The following is a 20209-nucleotide window of genomic DNA, read 5'->3' as shown; positions in this document are numbered from 1 at the left end:
GTGTCAGGGGTTGCCTATTTCTGGCATGTCGGAGTATGTCTTCTCTATCCCTGTAAGATAAAAATTTGACAATAATGTCTCTAGGTGGAGCCCTGGCTGGTGGCTTAGGCCTTAAGGCCCTGTGGGCTCTTTCCACATGGACATCTTCGTCTTCTGGGTTGTTTTTGATGTCTTTAAACAGCTTCTGTATATATTTGTTTATTTCTGCTGGAGCCACAGCCTCAGGAACTCCCCTTATTCTCAGGTTGTTCCGTCGGCTCCTATTTTCTAGGTCTTCAATTCTCTCATTCAGGTTCATGATAGTTGTGTCCTGTGTCTGTATGCAATTAGTATTGTGCTGTACATCAGAACGCAGCGCCTCCTGCGACTCTTCCACAAGCGTGACTCTGTGGTCTATAGTAGCAATGTCTTTCTTAAGTTCACCAAACATATTTCTCATTTCCATGATGGCTTCCTTTATGTCACTCTTAGATGATAGATGTCTTATGTCATCTTTTGTAATATAATTGCTGTGTTTAGGATCAACGCTATGTGCAGCTGCTGCTTCCTGCATGCTAACTGAGTCAGAGGTGTCCTTATGTGATCCCTGTCCTAGATCTTCTGGAATAAGGTAGCTGTCCATGTTAGAGGAGTGTGTGGCCTTTTGGGGCTTGGTACCTCTCTTATTTGACATTTTTATAGAGTGAGCTACATATGCCTCAAAGGACAGGTCTTTCTGCTGAACTCTTGATTAGTAATATAAAGGCTAATAGCCCACATGTGGCGCTGTATAAATGGCAGCCTTGCAGCAATCACAAACTCCCAACTGCGTAATATTTATATGTCTCAACAGTCCTGTGTCACTTAGTAAGAGAACCACAATGCGTTAAAGATTTCTCATATGGTTTCGTGCACCAGCTTTTTAGATATACATGTAGGCCGGTTCCCTAGTAATTGTGTATGTCTGCTCTTTGTGGTTTTCGGTGTGTCTGGTACCTAAGTATAATACGCGCCAACTGACGCCACTCACCGCCTCACCGGCGAACTCTTTAATCAACTTGCAAGCTGTCGGTAGCTGTGTTGCATGCTCCCCTGTCTCCTCTTACTTCAGGAATCCCAGCCGGTGGGACACACAGCGGCCCAGTCGCCACTTCACAGCCCGATGGGGGCCGCAACTTCGCTAGCGTGTGCCGTACTGCGGCGAGTGTGGTGCTGTCACAGCCGCTTTAGTCAGATCATAGCCCAGCACATGTGTACATTAGCACACCGGCTGCTGCTAGCCTCCGCCGACAGGCCGCTTTGCCTTTTCAGGTTACAGGGCGCGGGAATCAACAAGGCGCAGTACTGATCCGGTGGTTTGCAGGCCTCTCCTTATGCTGCCCCTGCCGATCGGTCACTGCGTTCAATTTCACCTCAGATTCTTTTATTGTCATATGGTAGAGCCAGCTGTGTCAGATTATTACCGGTTTAAGTGCTGGTTGTCGTGCTTATCCTAGTGCTGAGAGTATTAGGGTATCAGAGCACTATCAATGTGCGGCCATTAACTTTAACAGCCAGGCTCCCCCCCCCTAAGCTTTTTTTTTTTTGGTTCAGAACTCTGGATAGCACTTTTTTTATTGGTGGATGAATTTATCCACCAATCAGCAAGGACAACCCAAGTTGTTCGCCAAAATTGGGCTGGCATCTAAACTTACATTCTTGCATTTCAAATAAAGATACCAAGAGAATTAAGAAAATTTGATAATAGGAGTAAACTAGAAAGTTGCTTAAAATTTCATGCTCTATCTGAATCACGAAAGAAAACATTTGGGTTCAGTGTCCCTTTAAGACAGAACATACTACTTTAAAAAAAGTTTCCAATTATCAAATTTGATTTGTTCCCATGATATTCTTTGTTAAAGAGATACCTAGGTAGGCATTTGGAGCACTGCATGACCGGAATTAGTGCTGTTATCTAGTGTTCTTGCAAATAAATAACATTCTTGTAAAACTGCTGCCATATAGTGCTCCAGAGATGGGCCGGCTCCTAAACATACGTCTCTGCTGTTCAACAAAAGATTCCAAGAGAAATAAGAAAAATTGATCATAGAAGAAAATTAGAAAGTTGTTTAGAATTGCATGCACTATCTGAATCATGAAATGTGTAATTAATAGTAAAAATATTTGTAAGAAAAAAAAATGTCAAGATCTGGTAATAATCAAATTAATATTAGCAGCTCCAGAATAGCAGTTCTTGTTAGTGTAAATTAAAAGTATCTTCTCAGGCTAAAGAACTGACATACTGTAAGCTTTATGAGTAAAGAGGATATAGACAGAAAGACATAGATAGAAGATAGACAGACAAGCACTTGTGGCAAAATTAGTGAGCAAAGAAAATACATTACACATTTGATTTGTATGAACAGAAAACCTTGATTGCGCTTAGTTTTCCTTTTTAAAGCAGTATTGTCCAAAATTTTAAAGGGACACCAAAACGCAGTATTTTTTTTCATCATTCAGGTAGAGAATACAATTTTAAGGAAAAAAAAGTTTCTAATTTACTTCTATTATTAAATTTGCTTCGTTCTTGTGTTATTTGTTGTAGAGATTTTTAGGTTTTATGTCCTTTTAAGTGTATACACATTTTATTTATTGCTAAAAGGAGGTATGGTATGTACTTGTTAAAAGGAACAGTAAAAACAGTAGAATTGCATAATCAAATGCATAATAAAAAGACAATGCAGAAGCACTTTGTTTGAATTTCACAAGTAGACCTTTTTTCTGACAAATTTCAAAGATAACAGAATTTATGCTTACCTGATAAATTACTTTCTCTTACAGGTGTATTCAGTCCACGGATTCATCCTTACTTGTGGGATATTCTCAATCCCTACAGGAAGTGGCAAAGAGAGCACACAGCAAAGCTGTCCATATAGCTCCCATCAGGCTCCGCCCCCCCAGTCATTCGACCGATGGTTAGGAGAAAAAGGAGAACCATAGGGTGCAGTGGTGACTGTAGTTATTGTAAATTAAATTTGAACCTGACTTAAATATCAGGGCGGGCCGTGGACTGAATACACCTGTAAGAGAAAGTAATTTAACAGGTAAGCATAAATTCTGTTTTCTCTTAATTGGTGTATTCAGTCCACGGATTCATCCTTACTTGTGGGATACCAATACCAAAGCAATAGGACACGGATGAAGGGAGGGAACAAGTCAGGTAACCTAAACGGAAGGCACCACTGCTTGCAAAACCTTTCTCCCAAAAATAGCCTCCGCAGAAGCAAAAGTATCGAATTTATAAAATTTGGCGAATGTATGCAGTGAAGACCAAGTCGCTGCCTTACAAATCTGTTCAACAGAAGCCTCATTCTTGAAAGCCCATGTGGAAGCCACAGCTCTGGTGGAATGAGCTGTAATTCGTTCAGGAGGCTGCTTACCAGCAGTCTCATAAGCCAATCGGATGATGCTTTTCAGCCAAAATGACAGAGAGGTAGCAGTCGCTTTCTGACCTCTCCTCTTACCAGAATACATAACAAACAAGGATGATGTTTGTCTGAAATCTTTGGTTGCTTTTAGATAGAACTTTAAAGCACGAACCACATCGAGATTGTGCAACAGTCGTTCCGTCTTAGAAACTGGATTAGGGCACAGAGAAGGAACAATGATTTCCTGGTTAATATTCCTATTAGAAACCACCTTTGGAAGGAAACCAGGTTTAGTGCGTAAAACAACCTTATCTGCATGGAACACCAGATAGGGCGAATCACACTGCAAAGCAGACAATTCTGAAACTCTTCGAGCAGAAGAAATCGCTACTAAAAAACAAAACTTTCCAAGATAATAACTTGATATCTATGGAATGCAAAGGTTCAAACGGAACCCCTTGAAGAACTGAAAGAACTAAATTTAGACTCCATGGAGGAGCCACAGGTCTGTAGACAGGCTTGATTCTAACTAGGGCCTGTGCAAACGCCTGAATGTCTGGTACAGCTGCCAGACGCTTGTGTAACAGAATAGACAGAGCAGATATCTGTCCTTTTAAGGAACTAGCTGACAGACCCTTCTCCAAACCTTCATGGAGAAAAGACAATATCCTTGGAATCCTAACTTTACTTCACGAGTAACCCTTGGATTCACACCACCAAAGATATTTCCGCCATATCTTATGGTAAATTTTCCTGGTGACAGGCTTTCTGGCCTGTATCAGAGTATCCATAACTGAATCAGAGAAACCCCGCTTAGCTAGGATTAAGCGTTCAATCTCCAAGCAGTCAGTTGCAGAGAAACTAGATTTGGATGCTTGAAAGGACCTTGGATTAGAAGATCCTGCCTCGATGGCAGTTTCCATGGTGGGACCGATGACATGTCCACTAGGTCTGCATACCAAGTCCTGCGTGGCCACGCAGGCGCTATCAGAATTACCAAAGCCTTCTCCTGTTTGATTCTGGCTATTAGCCAAGGGAGAAGAGGAAACGGTGGGAAGACATAAGCTAGACTGAATGACCAAGGCGCTATTAATGCATCTATCAATGCCGCCTTGGGATCCCTGAATCTGGATCCGTAAAGGGGAAGTTTGGTGTTCTGACGGGACGCCATCAGATCCAACTCTGGAATACCCCATAGCTGGGTCAGCTGAGCAAAAACCTCCGGGTGGAGTTCCCACTCCCCCGGATGGAAAGTCTGACGACTTCGAAAATCCGCCTCCCAGTTGTCTACCCCTGGGATGTGAATTGCAGATAGATGGCAGGAGTGATCCTCCGCCCATTTGATGATCTTGGTTACTTCCTTCATCGCTAGGGAAACTCTTTGTTCCTCCCTAATGATTGATGTACGCCACAGTCGTGATGTTGTCCGACTGAAACCTGATGAATTTGGCCTCTGCTAGTTGAGGCCACGCCTGGAGCATATTGAATATCGCTCTCAGCTCCAAAATGTTTATCGGGAGAAGAGATTCTTCCCGAGACCATAGTCCCTGAGCCTTCAGGGAGTTCCAGACTGCACCCCAGCCTACCAGACTGGCATCAGTCGTGACAATGATCCACTCCTGTCTGCGGAAACTCATTCCCTGAGACAGGTGAACTTGAGACAACCACCAGAGAAGAGAGTCTCTGGTTCTTTGATCCATTTGAATTTGAGGAGACAAATCTGCATAATCTCCATTCCACTGTTTGAGCATGCACAGCTGCAGTGGTCTGAGATGGATTCGGGCGAAAGGGACAACGTCCATTGCCGCAACCATTAAACCAATTACTTCCATGCATTGAGCCATGGAAGGCCGAGGAATGGAATGAAGAACTCGGCAAGTATTAAGCAGTTTTGACTTCCTGACCTCTGTCAGAAAGATTTTCATTTCTACCGAGTCTATTAGTGTTCCCAGAAAGGGAACCCTTGTGAGCGGGGACAGAGAACTCTTTTCTACGTTCACCTTCCACCCATGAGACCTTAGAAAGGCCAGAACGATGTCCGTATGAGCCTTGGCTCTGTGAAAGGGCGACGCCTGTATTAATATGTCGTCTAGGTAAGGTGCTACTGCAATGCCCCGCGGTCTTAGAATCGCTAGGAGGGACCCTAGCACCTTTGTGAAAATTCTGGGAGCGGTGGCCAACCCGAAAGGAAGGGCCACGAACTGGTAATGTTTGTCCAGAAAGGCGAACCTTAGGAACTGATGGTGATCTTTGTGGATAGGAATATGTAGATACGCATCCTTTAGATCCACGGTAGTCATATATTGACCTTCCTGGATCATCGGCAAGATTGTCCGAATGGTTTCCATCTTGAAAGACGGAACTCTGAGGAATTTGTTTCGAATTTTCAGATCCAGGATTGTCCTGAAAGTTCCTTCCTTTTTGGGAACTACCAACAGGTTTGAGTAAAAGCCCAGTCCTTGTTCTGCAATTGGAACTGGGTGTATCACTCCCATTTTTAGAAGATCTTCTACACAGCGTAAGAACGCCTGTTTCTTTGTTTGGTCTGAAGACAAACGAGAGATGTGGAACCTTCCCCTTGGGGGAGAATCCTTGAATTCTAGAAGGTACCCCTGAGCAACTATTTCTAATGCCCAGGGATCTGGAACATCTCTTGCCCAAGCCTGAGCAAAGAGAGAAAGTCTGCCCCCTACTAGATCCGGTCCCGGATCGGGGGCTACCCCTTCATGCTGTCTTGGTAGCAGGAGCAGGCTTCTTGGCCTGTTTACCCTTATTCCAGCCCTGCAAGGGTTTCCAGGTTGCTTTGGGCTGTGAAGTGTTATCTTGCTTTGCGGCAGCAGAGGTTGCAGCAGGTCCGCTCCTGAAGTTGCGAAAGGAGCGAAAATTAGCCTTGTTTTTGGCCTTGAACGGCCTATCTTGTGGAAGAGCATGGCCCTTTCCCCCGGTGATATCTGAAATAATTTATTTCAGCTCTGGGCCGAATATGGTTTTCCCCTTGAAGGGAATATTTAACAGTTTCGTTTTGGACGACACATCTGCCGACCACGATTTGAGCCAAAGCGCTCTTCGCGCCATGATGGCAAAACCTGAGTTTTTCGCCGCTAACTTAGCTAATTGGAAAGCGGCATCAGTGATAAAAGAATTAGCCAGCTTTAAAGCATGAATTCTATCCATGACCTCATCGTATGAAGTCTCCCTCTGGAGCGACTCCTCCAGAGCCTCAAACCAAAATGCAGCTGCAGTAGTTACCGGAATAATGCAGGCAATTGGTTGAAGCAGAAAACCTTGCTGAACAAAAATTTTCTTCAGCAATCCTTCCAATTTTTTATCCATAGGATCTTTGAAAGCACAACTGTCCTCTATTGGTATAGTTGTACGCTTAGCCAGTGTTGAAACAGCCCCCTCTACCTTAGGGACCGTCTGCCACGCGTCCCGCCTAGGGTCGTTTATGGGGAACATTTTCTTAAAGATAGGTGGGGGAACAAAGGGTACACCTGGTCTCTCCCACTCCTTAGTCACAATATCCGCCACCCTCTTTGGGATCGGAAATGCCTCAGTGTATACAGGGACCTCTAGAAATCTGTCCATCTTACACAATTTTTCAGGGACCACCAAGGGGTCACAATCATCCAGCGTAGCTAAAACCTCCTTAAGCAGGACGCGGAGGTGTTCCAGCTTAAATTTAAACGCTAAGGAATCTGACTCTGCCTGCTGAGAAACTTTTCCTGTGTCAGAAATTTCTCCCTCAGACAGCCCTTCCCTCACTGCTACCTCTGAGTTTTGTGAGGGTACTACAGATAAATTATCCAAAGCTTCAGATTGCTCATCCTCTGTATTTAAAACTGAGCTATCGCGCTTTCTTGGAAAAACTGGCAGTTTGGATAAAAATGCTGCAAGGGAATTATCCATTATTGCTGCTAATTGTTGTAAAGTGATAGGGGCCAATGCGCTAGAGGTATTAGGCATCGCTTTCGCGGGCGTAACTGGTGTAGACACGACGTGGAAGGAGGAAAAAGGACTATCCTCATTACCCTCCGTTAAGGAATCATCCTGGGCAGCATTTTTAATTGTCACTGGATGATCTTTAAAATGCTTAGATGTTTTTGCACACTTTAAAAATAAATGCAATGGGGGTACTGCCATGGCTTTTGAACATAAAGAACAAGGTCTATCTGAAGGCTCAGACAACACTAAAATGTTGAAAAAACGTTACTGTCTCTTTAAATAATAAAAGGCACACACTTTTTTTACCAAATCATCAAAAAACATCCGATCTTAATGAAATTTTCACCATATGATCCTAATGCCTTGAAATGATTGCACACAAATTTTCAAATCGTTTAAACCCTTAATGCCCAAACCGGAGCAAAATGAAGTAAACACCCGGTTTAACCCACTACAGTACGATTTCACAGTTTTTGCTGTGGCTTTACCTTCCTTTAGGGTTAATTGCAGGTGTAATTAGGCCTCCCTGAAGTCCTCCAGTACTCTAAAGGCTCTGCACATGAAGCTGCATGGAGCTGTGTTGCAAATTTGAGGCGCGAAAATGAGGCCCCCTCCTCCATCACTCCAGAGTAATGGGGCCTTTCTGAGTCAGATTAGCTGTTTTACAAAATGCCAGGAATAAAAAAGTCCCCAAAAAGTGTTTCCAACGTCTAAAACGCTTAATAAACATAAGATTACCCTAATAAAGTAATCGATTTAGCCCATCACAGTGTCTGCCAGTATTAAAGCCTTTAACTGAAGCCATCATTCTATACTGTGTCTCAGAAAATGGCTTACCTTCCCTCATTGGATTTCTGTCAGTCTTCTAGCACTACCAGGTCTTGTTAGAAAAAATTACTGAACATACCTTAAGCAGTATAAGCCTGCAAACTGTTCCCCCCAACTGAAGTTCTCCTGTACTCAACAGTCCTGTGTGGGAACAGCAATGGATTTTAGTTACAACATGCTAAAATCTTTTTCCTCTCAGCAGAAATCTTCATCGCTTTCTGCCTCAGAGTAAATAGTACAAACCGGCACTATTTTAAAATAACAAACTCTTGATTGAAGAAATAAAAACTACAAATCTAACACCACATACTCTTTACCCTCACGTGGAGATGCTACTTGTTAGAGCGGCAAAGAGAATGACTGGGGGGGGCGGAGCCTGAGGGGAGCTATATGGACAGCTTTGCCGAGTGCTCTCTTTGCCACTTCCTGTAGGGATTGAGAATATCCCACAAGTAAGGATGAATCCGTGGACTGAATACACCAAGCATCATGTGACAGTCATCAGCCAATCACAAAATGTGTATACGTATATTCTATGAATTCTTGCACATGCTCAGTAGGAGCTGGTGCCTCAGAATGAGTGCAATATAGAAAGATTGTGCAAAATTAGATAATGGAAGTAAATTGGAAATTTGTTTAAAATTGTGTGCTCTATCTGAATCATTAAAGTTTAATTTTGACTTGAGTGTTCCTTTAAGTAGCTAATCAGTAATATAAGGGTAGGAAGTGGGTCAATATGTCCAAGAGAGTAAACTCATTGTGTTCATGCCACAGCAGGGAATGTATGTTTTGTTTATCAGAAACAAGCAGCATGGTATTTAACTGAGACATGAAACGTAAAAAAATGTTCATGATTCAGATAGAAGTAAATTGGGAAGTTGTTTAAAGGGACATGAAACCCAAATGTTTTTCTCTTTCATGATTTAGAAAAAGCATGCAATTTTAAACAACTTTCTAATTTACTTCTATTATCTAATTTGCTTCACTCTTGATATTCCTTGCTGGAAAGCATATCTAGATAGGCTCAGTAGCTTCTGATTGGTGGCTGCACACATATGCCTCTTGTGATTGGCTCACCCATGTGCATTGCTATTTCTTCAGCAAAGGATATCTAAAGAATTAAGCAAATTAGATAATAGAAGTAAATTGGAATGTTTAAAATTGTTTTCTCTATCTGAATCATGAAATAAAAATTTTGGGTTTAATGTCCCTTTAACATTGTATGCTCTATTATCAAATTTGCTTCATCTTCTTGCTATCCTTTGTTAAAGGAGCAGCAATGCACTACTGGGAGCTAACTGAACACATCAGATTAGCCAACGGCAAGAGGCATATATGTGTAGCTACCAATCACCTCCCAGCAGTGCATTTCTGAGCCTACCAAGGTATGCTTTTCAAGAAAAGCCTATCGAGAGAAGGAAGCAAGTTAGATAACGGAAGTAAATTGAAAAGTTATTAAATTTATGCCATATTGGAATCAAGAAAAAAATAGGGTATGATGTCCCTTTAAATCACCAAAGGAAGCTTAATTCTGGTAAACACCAAAGTGAAAAGGATGTCTATTTAGGTGAATGGATACAAAGAACATTTAACATTACAGGAACAATCAGTAACAAAGAGCATGCTATGGGTTTTGTGCTATTGTCTTACACGATCATAATGCTGCTCCAGAAATTCTGCACTCAATAGTTTATGTCTTGTGAGCAGGTCCTGAAATTAGAGAAGAGAATTATTAACAAATGCCAGCAAGTGTGTGGGGCCACACAGGAGAAGTCATCATAGGTTACAAAACCTCAATAAAAATAAAGGATGAAACGCTGGTAAAGAACTTATTAACAGGTAGATGACCAAATATATCAATGGTAGAGTTTTTAAAAAGTATTACCTTAAAGGTGGCAAAGGCATCAGATGCAATGTCAAACGTAGACATCTCTACATATCTGAAAAAGTCATAGAACTGCTCCGACCACAAGATAATTTTGGCAAGTGGTTCATGCCGGATACATTCTCGTAGCATTATACCACAGTTTAGAGCAATCTCAGGAGACTCGTACCTGATGAGATAATATGAGAATTCATAAGACAAATAATGAAAAACAATGCAGAATTCAAACTGACAAACTAAGTGAGGTAAGAAGTTTAAAAGGGACATGCCAGTCAAAATGTAAATGCACAAAGATGAATTAATCTTTCAACTGAAACATATTTGCAATATACATGAATTGGCAAAAATACTTCTAATAAAAATTATCACAATTTGAGTGTTGGTATTTTTCTCTGCAAGTGCATGTGAATAATAGCTAGATTTTAAGGGGGCGAGGCGATTTATCAAGCTGAGGCGGACAGGGGCGCACATACGTACCCCTGTCCGCCGTAGCTCGCCTATGGTGGGCTGAATTCCCCCGGCGGAACTCAGCATTGATCATGAGCACTATTTTGTGCTCCCGTGCAATCCCGCGCCCTGCCCGCAAACAGGAAATCACGCGCGGACATTAGCTGTCAATCTCCCTGGTCGGATAAGACCAAGGAGATTGAATTTCGCAACCTAAGAAGTGGCGAAAGATTAGGGAAGCAGCGGTCTGATGACCGCTGCTTGTTAGATACGGCGAACATGTTCTCTTGTGAGAACCTGCAGCCGTAGGGGGTTGACTTTGATAAATCAACTGCTAAATACTGCAGCTGCTCAGAGAACCAGTGTGGCTTGTATCATGTCAGCAATTAAACAGTCATGATGGTATAAGCCACTTAGGCTCCCTGAGCAAGTAATGTGTTTAAAATGCTGGTGCACGGTGCATACTTAAACACTTTTGAAACCGCTATAACTATTATTAGAAGAATTTTTGCAATACATGTATATTACAAAAATGCTTCTATTCAAAACTGAAATGCATCCATGTGGATTACAATTTTGGCTGTAATGTCCCTTTAAAAGCAATAAGGCATAATGAGGGAGGAAATAATTTATATGATAGGCAAGAGATTCAGAAAGTGCAAGTGAAAATCTAAAGAAAACAGACAGACACTGGTAATTGGATATCAATGACACAGAACCTTGTCATATTAAAAGGAGGTAATGGCAAAACTGTGGATAAAGCAAGAGACAAAGAAAAAGAATACAACAGCTGAACGTGAAACTGAAAAAATAATAAACACAGAATGTTATCTCTACATAAAATAATATACTTGCTCACAGGTACATTTATAGAATCATATTTTGATACTTCTGGGTAAATAGCCTTGTTTACTCTTGGAATACGAAGAAGCCTCCAACACATTCTTAGAGTATCCTCTATTAGCATCAATATTAGCTCTATTGGCAAGGCAGGAAGTAGGGGAAAAGTGAACTGAGATTATGACTAATAGACCTAAATAGACCAAGCAAGCTTGATTAAAATGTGTCTCGTCACTTTTTTTTAAAATGAATATCATGTTATCATACTCCATGTTTCCAGTGATCTCTAAAAGGACATGGTGTTGTACAGGAAAAAAAAAAAAAAAAGGAAGGCTGTACCACTTCACTTTTTTCCCACATGTTGCAGCCTTATGCTAAAATGGTTTCAATTACTTTTTCACATAAATCTACACTCCATACTCCAAAATGACAAAGCAAAAAACAGATTTTTGAAAAACAAATATCACATTGACACAAGTATTCAGCCTTTGCTATCACACTTAAAATTTAGCGCAGCTGCATCCCATTTCTCTGGATTATCTTTGAGATGTTTCTACACTGATTGGAATCCACCTGTTGCAAATTAAATTGAATAGATATGATTTGGAAAGGCACACACACCTCTCTGTATGAGGTTTCATAGCAGAAAATGCATATCAGAGCAAAAACCAACCATGAGGTCGAGCTCAGAAACAGGATTGGGTCTGGTGAAAGCTACATATAAATCTTGACTACATTGAAGGTTCCAAAAAGCACAGTGACCTCCATAATTCCTAGATGGAAGAGGTTTGGAACAACCAAGACTCTACCTAGAGCTAGCCATCTGGAAAAACTGAGCAATAGGGGGAGAAGGGCCTTGGTAACCAAGAACGGAATAGTCAAGCTGGTCAAGCTCCAGAGATCATGTGTGGAAATAGGAGAAACTTGTAGAAGGACAGCCATCACTGCAACACTCCACCAATATGAGCTTTATGGCAGACGAAAGCCTTTCCTCAGTGCAAAACACATGAAAGCCCGGTCAGGCTATGAGGAAAAACTGAACGCAGCAAAATACAGAGATATCCTTAATGAAAACCTGGTGCAGATCACTCTGATCACTCTGAGCCGAAGTTTAATCCCCCAAAAGGACAATGACCCTAAGCACACAGCTAAGACATAGCAAAAATGTCTTAGGAACAACTCTGCGACTGTCCTTGAGTGGCCCAGCCAGAGCCCCGACTTAAATTCATCTCTGAAAAGACCTAAAAAAATGGCTGTCCAGCGAAGGTCCCAAAACAACCTTTAGAGCTTGAGAGGATCTGCAAAGAAGAATGGCATAAAATCCCCAAATCCAGGTGTTGCATCATAACCAAAAAGACTTGAGGATGTAATCACCGAGTTAAGGGCAATTTGATATTTTAGTTCTTTTCTTTTTGATAAATTTGCAAAAATCTGCTTTTTGCTTTGTCATTATGGGCTATGGAGTGAAGATTGATGTGAAGAAAAAAAAATGAATTGAGGTCTGAATACTTTCTGAATGCACTGTAGGTATAATATGGCAGGTGTTTGCATGAGCGTGGATACATTGACTTATTCCAACTCGAAATATCATATTGGTACTAGTGGGTCAGTACCAAAAGCTACTCATATAAAGACAAGAAAAATAAATATCACTACATAGGACTGAAGTACTGTTTAAGGCTTTCCTTTCAAATGCTGCTTGCGATGTACACACATTTTACTAATAAAAATTTGTGAACATAAGGAAAGCCAAGAGGCTGCCTTGATGAATTGTTTCAAGGAAGTTTATTATGGCTCTCTCATAAATAAGGCAGAGACATAGTAAAATGTGCCCATACTTACAAAGGTTGGGTCTTTGAAGCATTAAATTAATCAAATTGGCTAAAGAATGGACACTCTTGGAGCTGTGACAACCAAAATGAAGAGGCACAAATGCCAAGTGCTGGATAGGTAAATGGGAAAATGAATATATTTGTCCTTAAAAGGCACAGTCTACTACAGAATGTTTGTTAAAAAAGTTAGATAATCCCTTTAATACCCATTCCCTAGTTTTGCATAACCAACATGGTTATATTAATATACTTTTTACCTCTGCCCCCTTATTTCAGTTCTGTTAACAGACTTGTATTTTAGCCAATCAGTGTTGACTCATGATGAGTAACTCCACGGCTGTGAGCACAGGGCTATCTATATGACACATAAACTAGCGCTGTCTATCTAAAAAAATACAGAGGCAGCCTTCATGGGCTTAGAAATTAGCATTTGAGCCTACCTAGGTTTAGCTTTTAACAAAGAAAGAGAACAAAGCAAATTTGATGATAAAAGTAAAGTGGAAAGTTCTTTAAAATTGCATGACCTATCCGAATCATTTTTGAGTAGACCGACTCTTTAAGCCCTTAAGTAGATAGTGCAATGGTCTGGTTCTATAGGAATAAGGATGGCATGGAGGGACTCCATTTTGAAAGGTGGCTACTTAATGAACTACCAAGACCTAAGGTGGAAACTGGCTTGGGACAGTTAATACATCTGAATAAAACACTTGGCTTTGCTCTGAGGTGGGAACAGGTTGTAGCACTCCAAACTCTAGGGTTGTACAAAAATCCATAAATGTGTGCATTGCAATTTTAGGCTGACCCGAAATTACTCAAATGCTGCAGACATCTTCAGCATTTGTGTCACAAAGTTGAATTTAATTTCCCTGTCTCCATATATCATGTGATAGCCCATAAGCCAATCAGTATATACTGTGAACTCCTACACATGCTTAGTAAGAGCTGGTGCCTCAAAGTGCACTAAAAAAATAAAATAAAACCCCACAAATTATGCTTACCTGATAAATTTATTTCTCTTGTGGTGTATCCAGTCCACGGATCATCCATTACTTGTGGGATATTCTCATTCCCAACAGGAAGTTGCAAGAGGACACCCACAGCAGAGCTGTTATATAGCTCCTCCCCTAACTGCCATATCCAGTCATTCGACCGAAAACAAGCAAAGAAAAGAGAAACCATAGGGTGCAGTGGTGACTGTAGTTTAAATTTAAAAATTACCTGCCTTAAAAAGACAGGGCGGGCTGTGGACTGGATACACCACAAGAGAAATAAATTTATCAGGTAAGCATAAATTGTGTTTTCTCTTGTAAGGTGTATCCAGTCCACGGATCATCCATTACTTGTGGGATACCAATACCAAAGCTAAAGTACACGGATGAAGGGAGGAACAAGGCAGGTACCACTGCCTGTAAAACCTTTCTCCCAAAAATAGCCTCCGAAGAAGCAAAAGTATCAAATTTGTAGAATTTGGAAAAAGTATGAAGCGAAGACCAAGTCGCCGCCTTGCAAATCTGTTCAACAGAAGCCTCATTTTTAAAAGGCCCAAGTGGAAGCCACAGCTCTAGAAGAATGAGCTGTAATCCTTTCTAGGCTAAGTGGATTATGCTTCTTAGCCAAAAAGAAAGAGAGGTTGCCGAAGCCTTTTGACCTCTCCTCTGTCCAGAGTAGACAACAAACAAAGCAGATGTTTGACGAAAATCTTTAGTAGCTTGTAAGTAAAACTTTAAAGCACGGACCACGTCCAGATTGTGCAATAGACGTTCCTTCTTTGAAGAAGGATTAGGACACAAGGATGGAACAACAATCTCTTGATTGATATTCTTGTTAGATACCACCTTAGGTAAAAACACAGGTTTGGTACGCAGGACTACCTTATCCGTATGGAAAATCAGATAAAGAGAATCACATTGTAAGGCAGATAACTCGGAGACTCTACGAGCCGAGGAAATAGCTACCAAAAAAAGAACTTTCCAAGATAAAAGTTTGATATCTATGGAATGAAGAGGTTCAAACGGAACTCCTTGAAGAACCTTAAGAACCAAATTTAAGCTCCATGGCGGAGCAACAGGTTTAAACACAGGCTTGATTCTAACTAAAGCCTGACAAAACGCCTGAACGTCTGGAACATCTGCCAGACGCTTGTGCAAAAGAATAGACAGAGCAGAAATCTGTCCCTTTAAGGAACTAGCTGACAATCCTTTTTCCAAACCTTCTTGGAGAAAGGATAATATCCTGGGAATCCTGACCTTACTCCATGACTAACCCTTGGAATCACACCAATAAAGATATTTACGCCATATCTTAAGGTAAATTTTCCTGGTGACAGGCTTTCGTGCCTGTATTAAGGTATCAATGACTGACTCGGAGAAGCCACGCTTTGATAGAATCAAGCGTTCAATCTCCAGGCAGTCAGTCTCAGAGAAATTAGATTTGGATGGTTGAAAGGACCCTGAAGTAGAAGGTCCTGTCTCAGAGGCAGAGTCCATGGTGGAACGGATGACATGTCCACTAGATCTGCATACCAGGTCCTGCGTTGCCACACAGGCGCTATCAAAATCACCGATGCTCTCTCCTGCTTGATCTTGGCAATCAGTCGAGGGAGCAGAGGAAACGGTGGAAACATAAGCCAGGTTGAAAGACCAGGGCACTGATAGAGCATCTATCAGCGTCGCCTTGGGATCCCTGGATCCGTAACAAGGAAGCTTGGCGTTCTGGCGAGACCCCATGAGATCCAGTTCTGGTTTGCCCCAACGATGAATCAATTGTGCAAACACCTCCGGATGGAGTTCCCACTCCCCCGGATGAAAAGTCTGACGACTTAGAAAATCCGCCTCCCAGTTCTCTACACCTGGGATATGGATAGCTGATAGGTGGCAAGAGTGAATCTCTGCCCAGCAAATTATTTTTGAAACTTCTAACATCGCTAGGGAACTTCTTGTTCCCCCTTGATGGTTGATGTAAGCCACAGTCGTGATGTTGTCCGACTGAAATCTGATGTACCTCAGAGTTGCTAACTGAGGCCAAACCTGAAGAGCATTGAATATCGCTCTCAGTTCCAGAATATTTATTAGAAGGAGGGTCTCCTCCTGAGTCCACTGTCCCTGAGCCTTCAGGGAGTTCCAGACTGCACCCCAACCTAGAAGGCTAGCATCTGTTATTACAATTGTCCAATCTGGCCTGCGAAAGGTCATACCTTTGGACAGATGGACCCGAGATAGCCACCAGAGAAGAGAATCCCTGGTCTCTTGATCCAGATTTAGTAGAGGGGACAAATCTGTGTAATCCCCGTTCCACTGACTGAGCATGCATAGTTGCAGCGGTCTGAGATGTAAGCGTGCAAACAGCACTATGTCCATTGCCGCTACCATTAAGTTGATTACTTCCATACACTGAGCCACCAAAGGGCGCGGAATGGAATGAAGAACAAGGCAGGAATTTAGAAGCTTTGATAACCTGGACTCAGTCAGGTAAATTTTCATTTCTACAGAATCTATCAGAGTCCCTAGGAAGGAAACTCTTGTGAGTGGGGATAGAGAACTCTTTTCCTCGTTCACTTTCCACCCATGCAACCTCAGAAATGCCAGTACTACGTCCGTATGAGACTTGGCAATTTTGAAGTTTGACGCCTGTATCAGGATGTCGTCTAAATAAGGGGCCACTGCTATGCCCCATGGCCTTAGGACCGCCAGAAGCGACCCTAGAACCTTCGTAAAGATTCTTGGGACTGTAGCTAATCCAAAGGGAAGAGCTACAAACTGGTAATGCCTGTCTAGAAAGGCAAACCTGAGAAACCGATGATGATCTTTGTGTATCGGAATGTGAAGATAAGCATCCTTTAAATCCACTGTAGTCATATATTGACCCTCCTGGATCATAGGTAGGATGCTACGAATAGTTTCCATCTTGAATGATGGAACTCTGAGGAATTTGTTTAAGATCTTTAGATCCAAAATTGGTCTGAAGGTTCCCTCTTTTTTGGGAACCACAAACAGATTTGAGTAAAAACCCTGTCCCTGTTCCTCCTTTGGAACTGGATGGATCACTCCCATAACTAGGAGATCTTGTATACAGTGTAAGAATGCCTCTCTCTTTATCTGGTTTGCAGATAATTGTGAAAGGTGAAATCTCCCTTTTGGGGGGGAAGCTTTGAAGTCCAGAAGATATCCATGGGATATAATTTCCAACGCCCAGGGATCCTGGACATCTCTTGCCCACGCCTGGGCGAAGAGTGAAAGTCTGCCCCCTACTAGATCTGTTACCGTATAGGGGGCCGTTCCTTCATGATGTCTTAGATGCAGCAGCAGGCTTTTTGGCCTGCCTACCTTTGTTCCAGGTCTGGTTTGGTCTCCAGACCGTCTTGGACTGAGCAAAAGTTCCCTTTGTTTTGCATTAGAGGAAGTTGATGCCGCACCTGCCTTGAAGTTTAGAAAGGCACGAAAATTAGACTGTTTGGCCCTTGATTTGGACCTGTCCTGAGGAAGGGCATGACCTTTTCCTCCAGTGATATCAGCAATAATCTCCTTCAAACCAGGCCCGAATAGGGTCTACCCCTTGAAGGGAATGTTAAGCAGCTTAGATTTTGAAGTCACGTCAGCTGACCATGATTTAAGCCATAGCGCCCTGCGCGCCTGTATAGCAAAACCAGAATTCTCAGCCGTTAGTTTAGTCAAATGAACAATGGCATCAGAAACAAAAGAATTGGCTAGCTTAAGTGCTCTAAGCTTGCCAAGTATGTCATCCAATGGAGTCGCTACCTGTAAAGCCTCTTCTAGAGACTCAAACCAGAACGCCGCAGCAGCAGTGACAGGAGCAATGCATGCAAGGGGCTGTAGGATAAAACCATGTTGAATAAACATTTTCTTAAGGTAACCTAATTTTTTATCCATTGGATCTAAAAAAACACAACTGTCCTCAACAGGGATAGTAGTACGCTTTGCTAGAGTAGAAACTGCTCCCTCCACCTTAGGGACTGTCTGCCATAAGTCCCGTGTGGTGGCGTCTATTGGAAACATTTTTCTAAAAATAGGAGGGGGAGAGAACGGCACACCTGGTCTATCCCATTCCTTATTAATAATTTCTGTAAACCTTTTAGGTATTGGAAAAACATCAGTACACACCGGCACTGCATAGTATTTATCCAGTCTACACAATTTCTCTGGCATTGCAATTGTATCACAGTCATTCAGAGCAGCTAAAACCTCCCTGAGCAACACGCGGAGGTGTTCAAGCTTAAATTTAAATGTAGAAATATCAGAATCAGGTATCTTTCCTGAGTCAGAAACATCACCCACAGACTGAAGCTCTCCTTCCTCAGCTTCTGGATATTGTGAGGCAGTAACAGACATGGTTCTTAAAGCGTCAGTATGCTCTGCATTTCGTCTAACCCCAGAGCTATCTCGCTTACCTCTAAATTCAGGTAGTCTGGCTAATACCGCTGACAGTGTATTATCCATGACTGCCGCCATGTCTTGTAAAGTAATCGCTATGGGCGCCCTAGATGTACTTGGCGCCATTTGAGCGTGAGTCCCTTGAGCGGGAGTCAAAGGATCTGATACGTGGGGAGAGTTAGTCGGCATAACTTCCCCCTCGTCAGATTCCTCTGGTGATACATTTTTTAAAGACAGAATATGATCTTTATTGCTTAAAGTGAAATCAGTACATTTGGTACACATTCTAAGAGGGGGTTCCACCATGGCTTTTAAACATAATGAACAAGGAGTTTCCTCTATGTTTGTACAGACTAGCAATGAGACTAGCAAGCTTGGAAAACTCTTTAAATCAAGTTAACAAGCAAATATAAAAAACGGTACTGTGCCTTTAAGAGAAACAAATTTTGTCAAAATTTGAAAAACAGTGAAAAAAGGCAGTAAATCAAACAAAATGTTTACAGTGTATGTAATAAGCTAACAGAGCATTGCACCCACTTGCAAATGGATGATTAACCCTTTAGTTCAAAAAAATGGATAAAAAAAAAACGATAGACTTTTTTTTAACAGTCACAACAAACTGCCTCTGCTGTGGCCCTACCTTCCCCAATAAACGACTTTGGAAAGCCTTTGAGCCCTTTAGAGATGTCCTATAGCATTCAGGGGACTTCTGAGGGAAGCTGGATGTCTCAGTCTGTAATTTTAACTGCGCAAAAAAGCGCTAAAATAGGCACCTCCCACTCATACTACAACAGTGGAAAGCCTCAGGAAACTGTTTCTAGGCAAAATTTAAGCCAGCCATGTGGAAAAAACTAGGCCCCAATAAAGTTTTATCACCAAAGCATATATAAAAACGATTAAACATGCCAGCAAACGTTTTATATTGCAATTTTATAAGGGTATTACCCCTGAAAGTAAGCATGATACCAGTCGCTATTAAATCACTGTATTCAGGCTTAACTTACATTAATCCGGTATCAGCAGCATTTTCTAGCATTTCCATTTCTAGAAAAAAATTGTAACTGCACATACCTCATAGCAGAGTAACCTGCACGCCATTCGCCCGATGAAGTTACCTCTCTCCTCAGACATATGTGAGAACAGCAATGGATCTTAGTTACAACCTGCTAAGATCATAGAAAACTCAGGCAGATTCTTCTTCTATTTACTGCCTGGGATAAAATAGTACAACTCCGGTACCATTTAAAAATAACAAACGTTTGATTGAAGAAAAAAAACTAACTATATTTCTCTCTCTTACTACCTCCATGCTTGTTGAGAGTTGCAAGAGAATGACTGGATATGGCAGTTAGGGGAGGAGCTATATAACAGCTCTGCTGTGGGTGTCCTCTTGCAACTTCCTGTTGGGAATGAGAATATCCCACAAGTAATGGATGATCCGTGGACTGGATACACCTTACAAGAGAAAATGGAGGATTATAAAAAGACTTTGGGAAGAATGCACAGGCAAGGAAAGGGAGAAACAGAGGCTCAGAGAAAACACTATAAAAAGCACTAGACTGTAACAGGGATATGTTACATTGCTTATATAAATGAATGGGTTAATAAACATTTTCAAAGCTAGATTAAATGAACACTGAGTTGAAGAAATGTTTCAAA

At 41.7% G+C, this 20209-nt stretch overlaps 1 protein-coding gene across 2 annotated transcripts in view; it reads right to left on the bottom strand.

The window, feature by feature from the left end:
- Positions 1 to 20209, bottom strand: part of LOC128656132 (calcium-binding protein 39) — a 101467-nt gene that overhangs the window by 51784 nt on the left and 29474 nt on the right. For both annotated transcript variants that reach the window (XM_053709856.1, XM_053709857.1), the window contains 2 exons: positions 10045 to 10213; positions 9810 to 9869 (listed from right to left, as the gene is read on the bottom strand). In XM_053709856.1, coding sequence (XP_053565831.1) covers positions 9810 to 9869; positions 10045 to 10213 — 229 coding nt within the window. The remainder of the gene's footprint in view (positions 1 to 9809; positions 9870 to 10044; positions 10214 to 20209) is intronic.

Source organism: Bombina bombina, chromosome 4 (assembly GCF_027579735.1).
Source record: "Bombina bombina isolate aBomBom1 chromosome 4, aBomBom1.pri, whole genome shotgun sequence".
In the NCBI taxonomy this organism is placed as follows: Eukaryota; Metazoa; Chordata; class Amphibia; order Anura; family Bombinatoridae; genus Bombina; species Bombina bombina.
The sequence above is the reverse complement of the archived record's forward strand: the minus strand, read 5'-3'. Positions and strand labels throughout refer to the sequence as shown.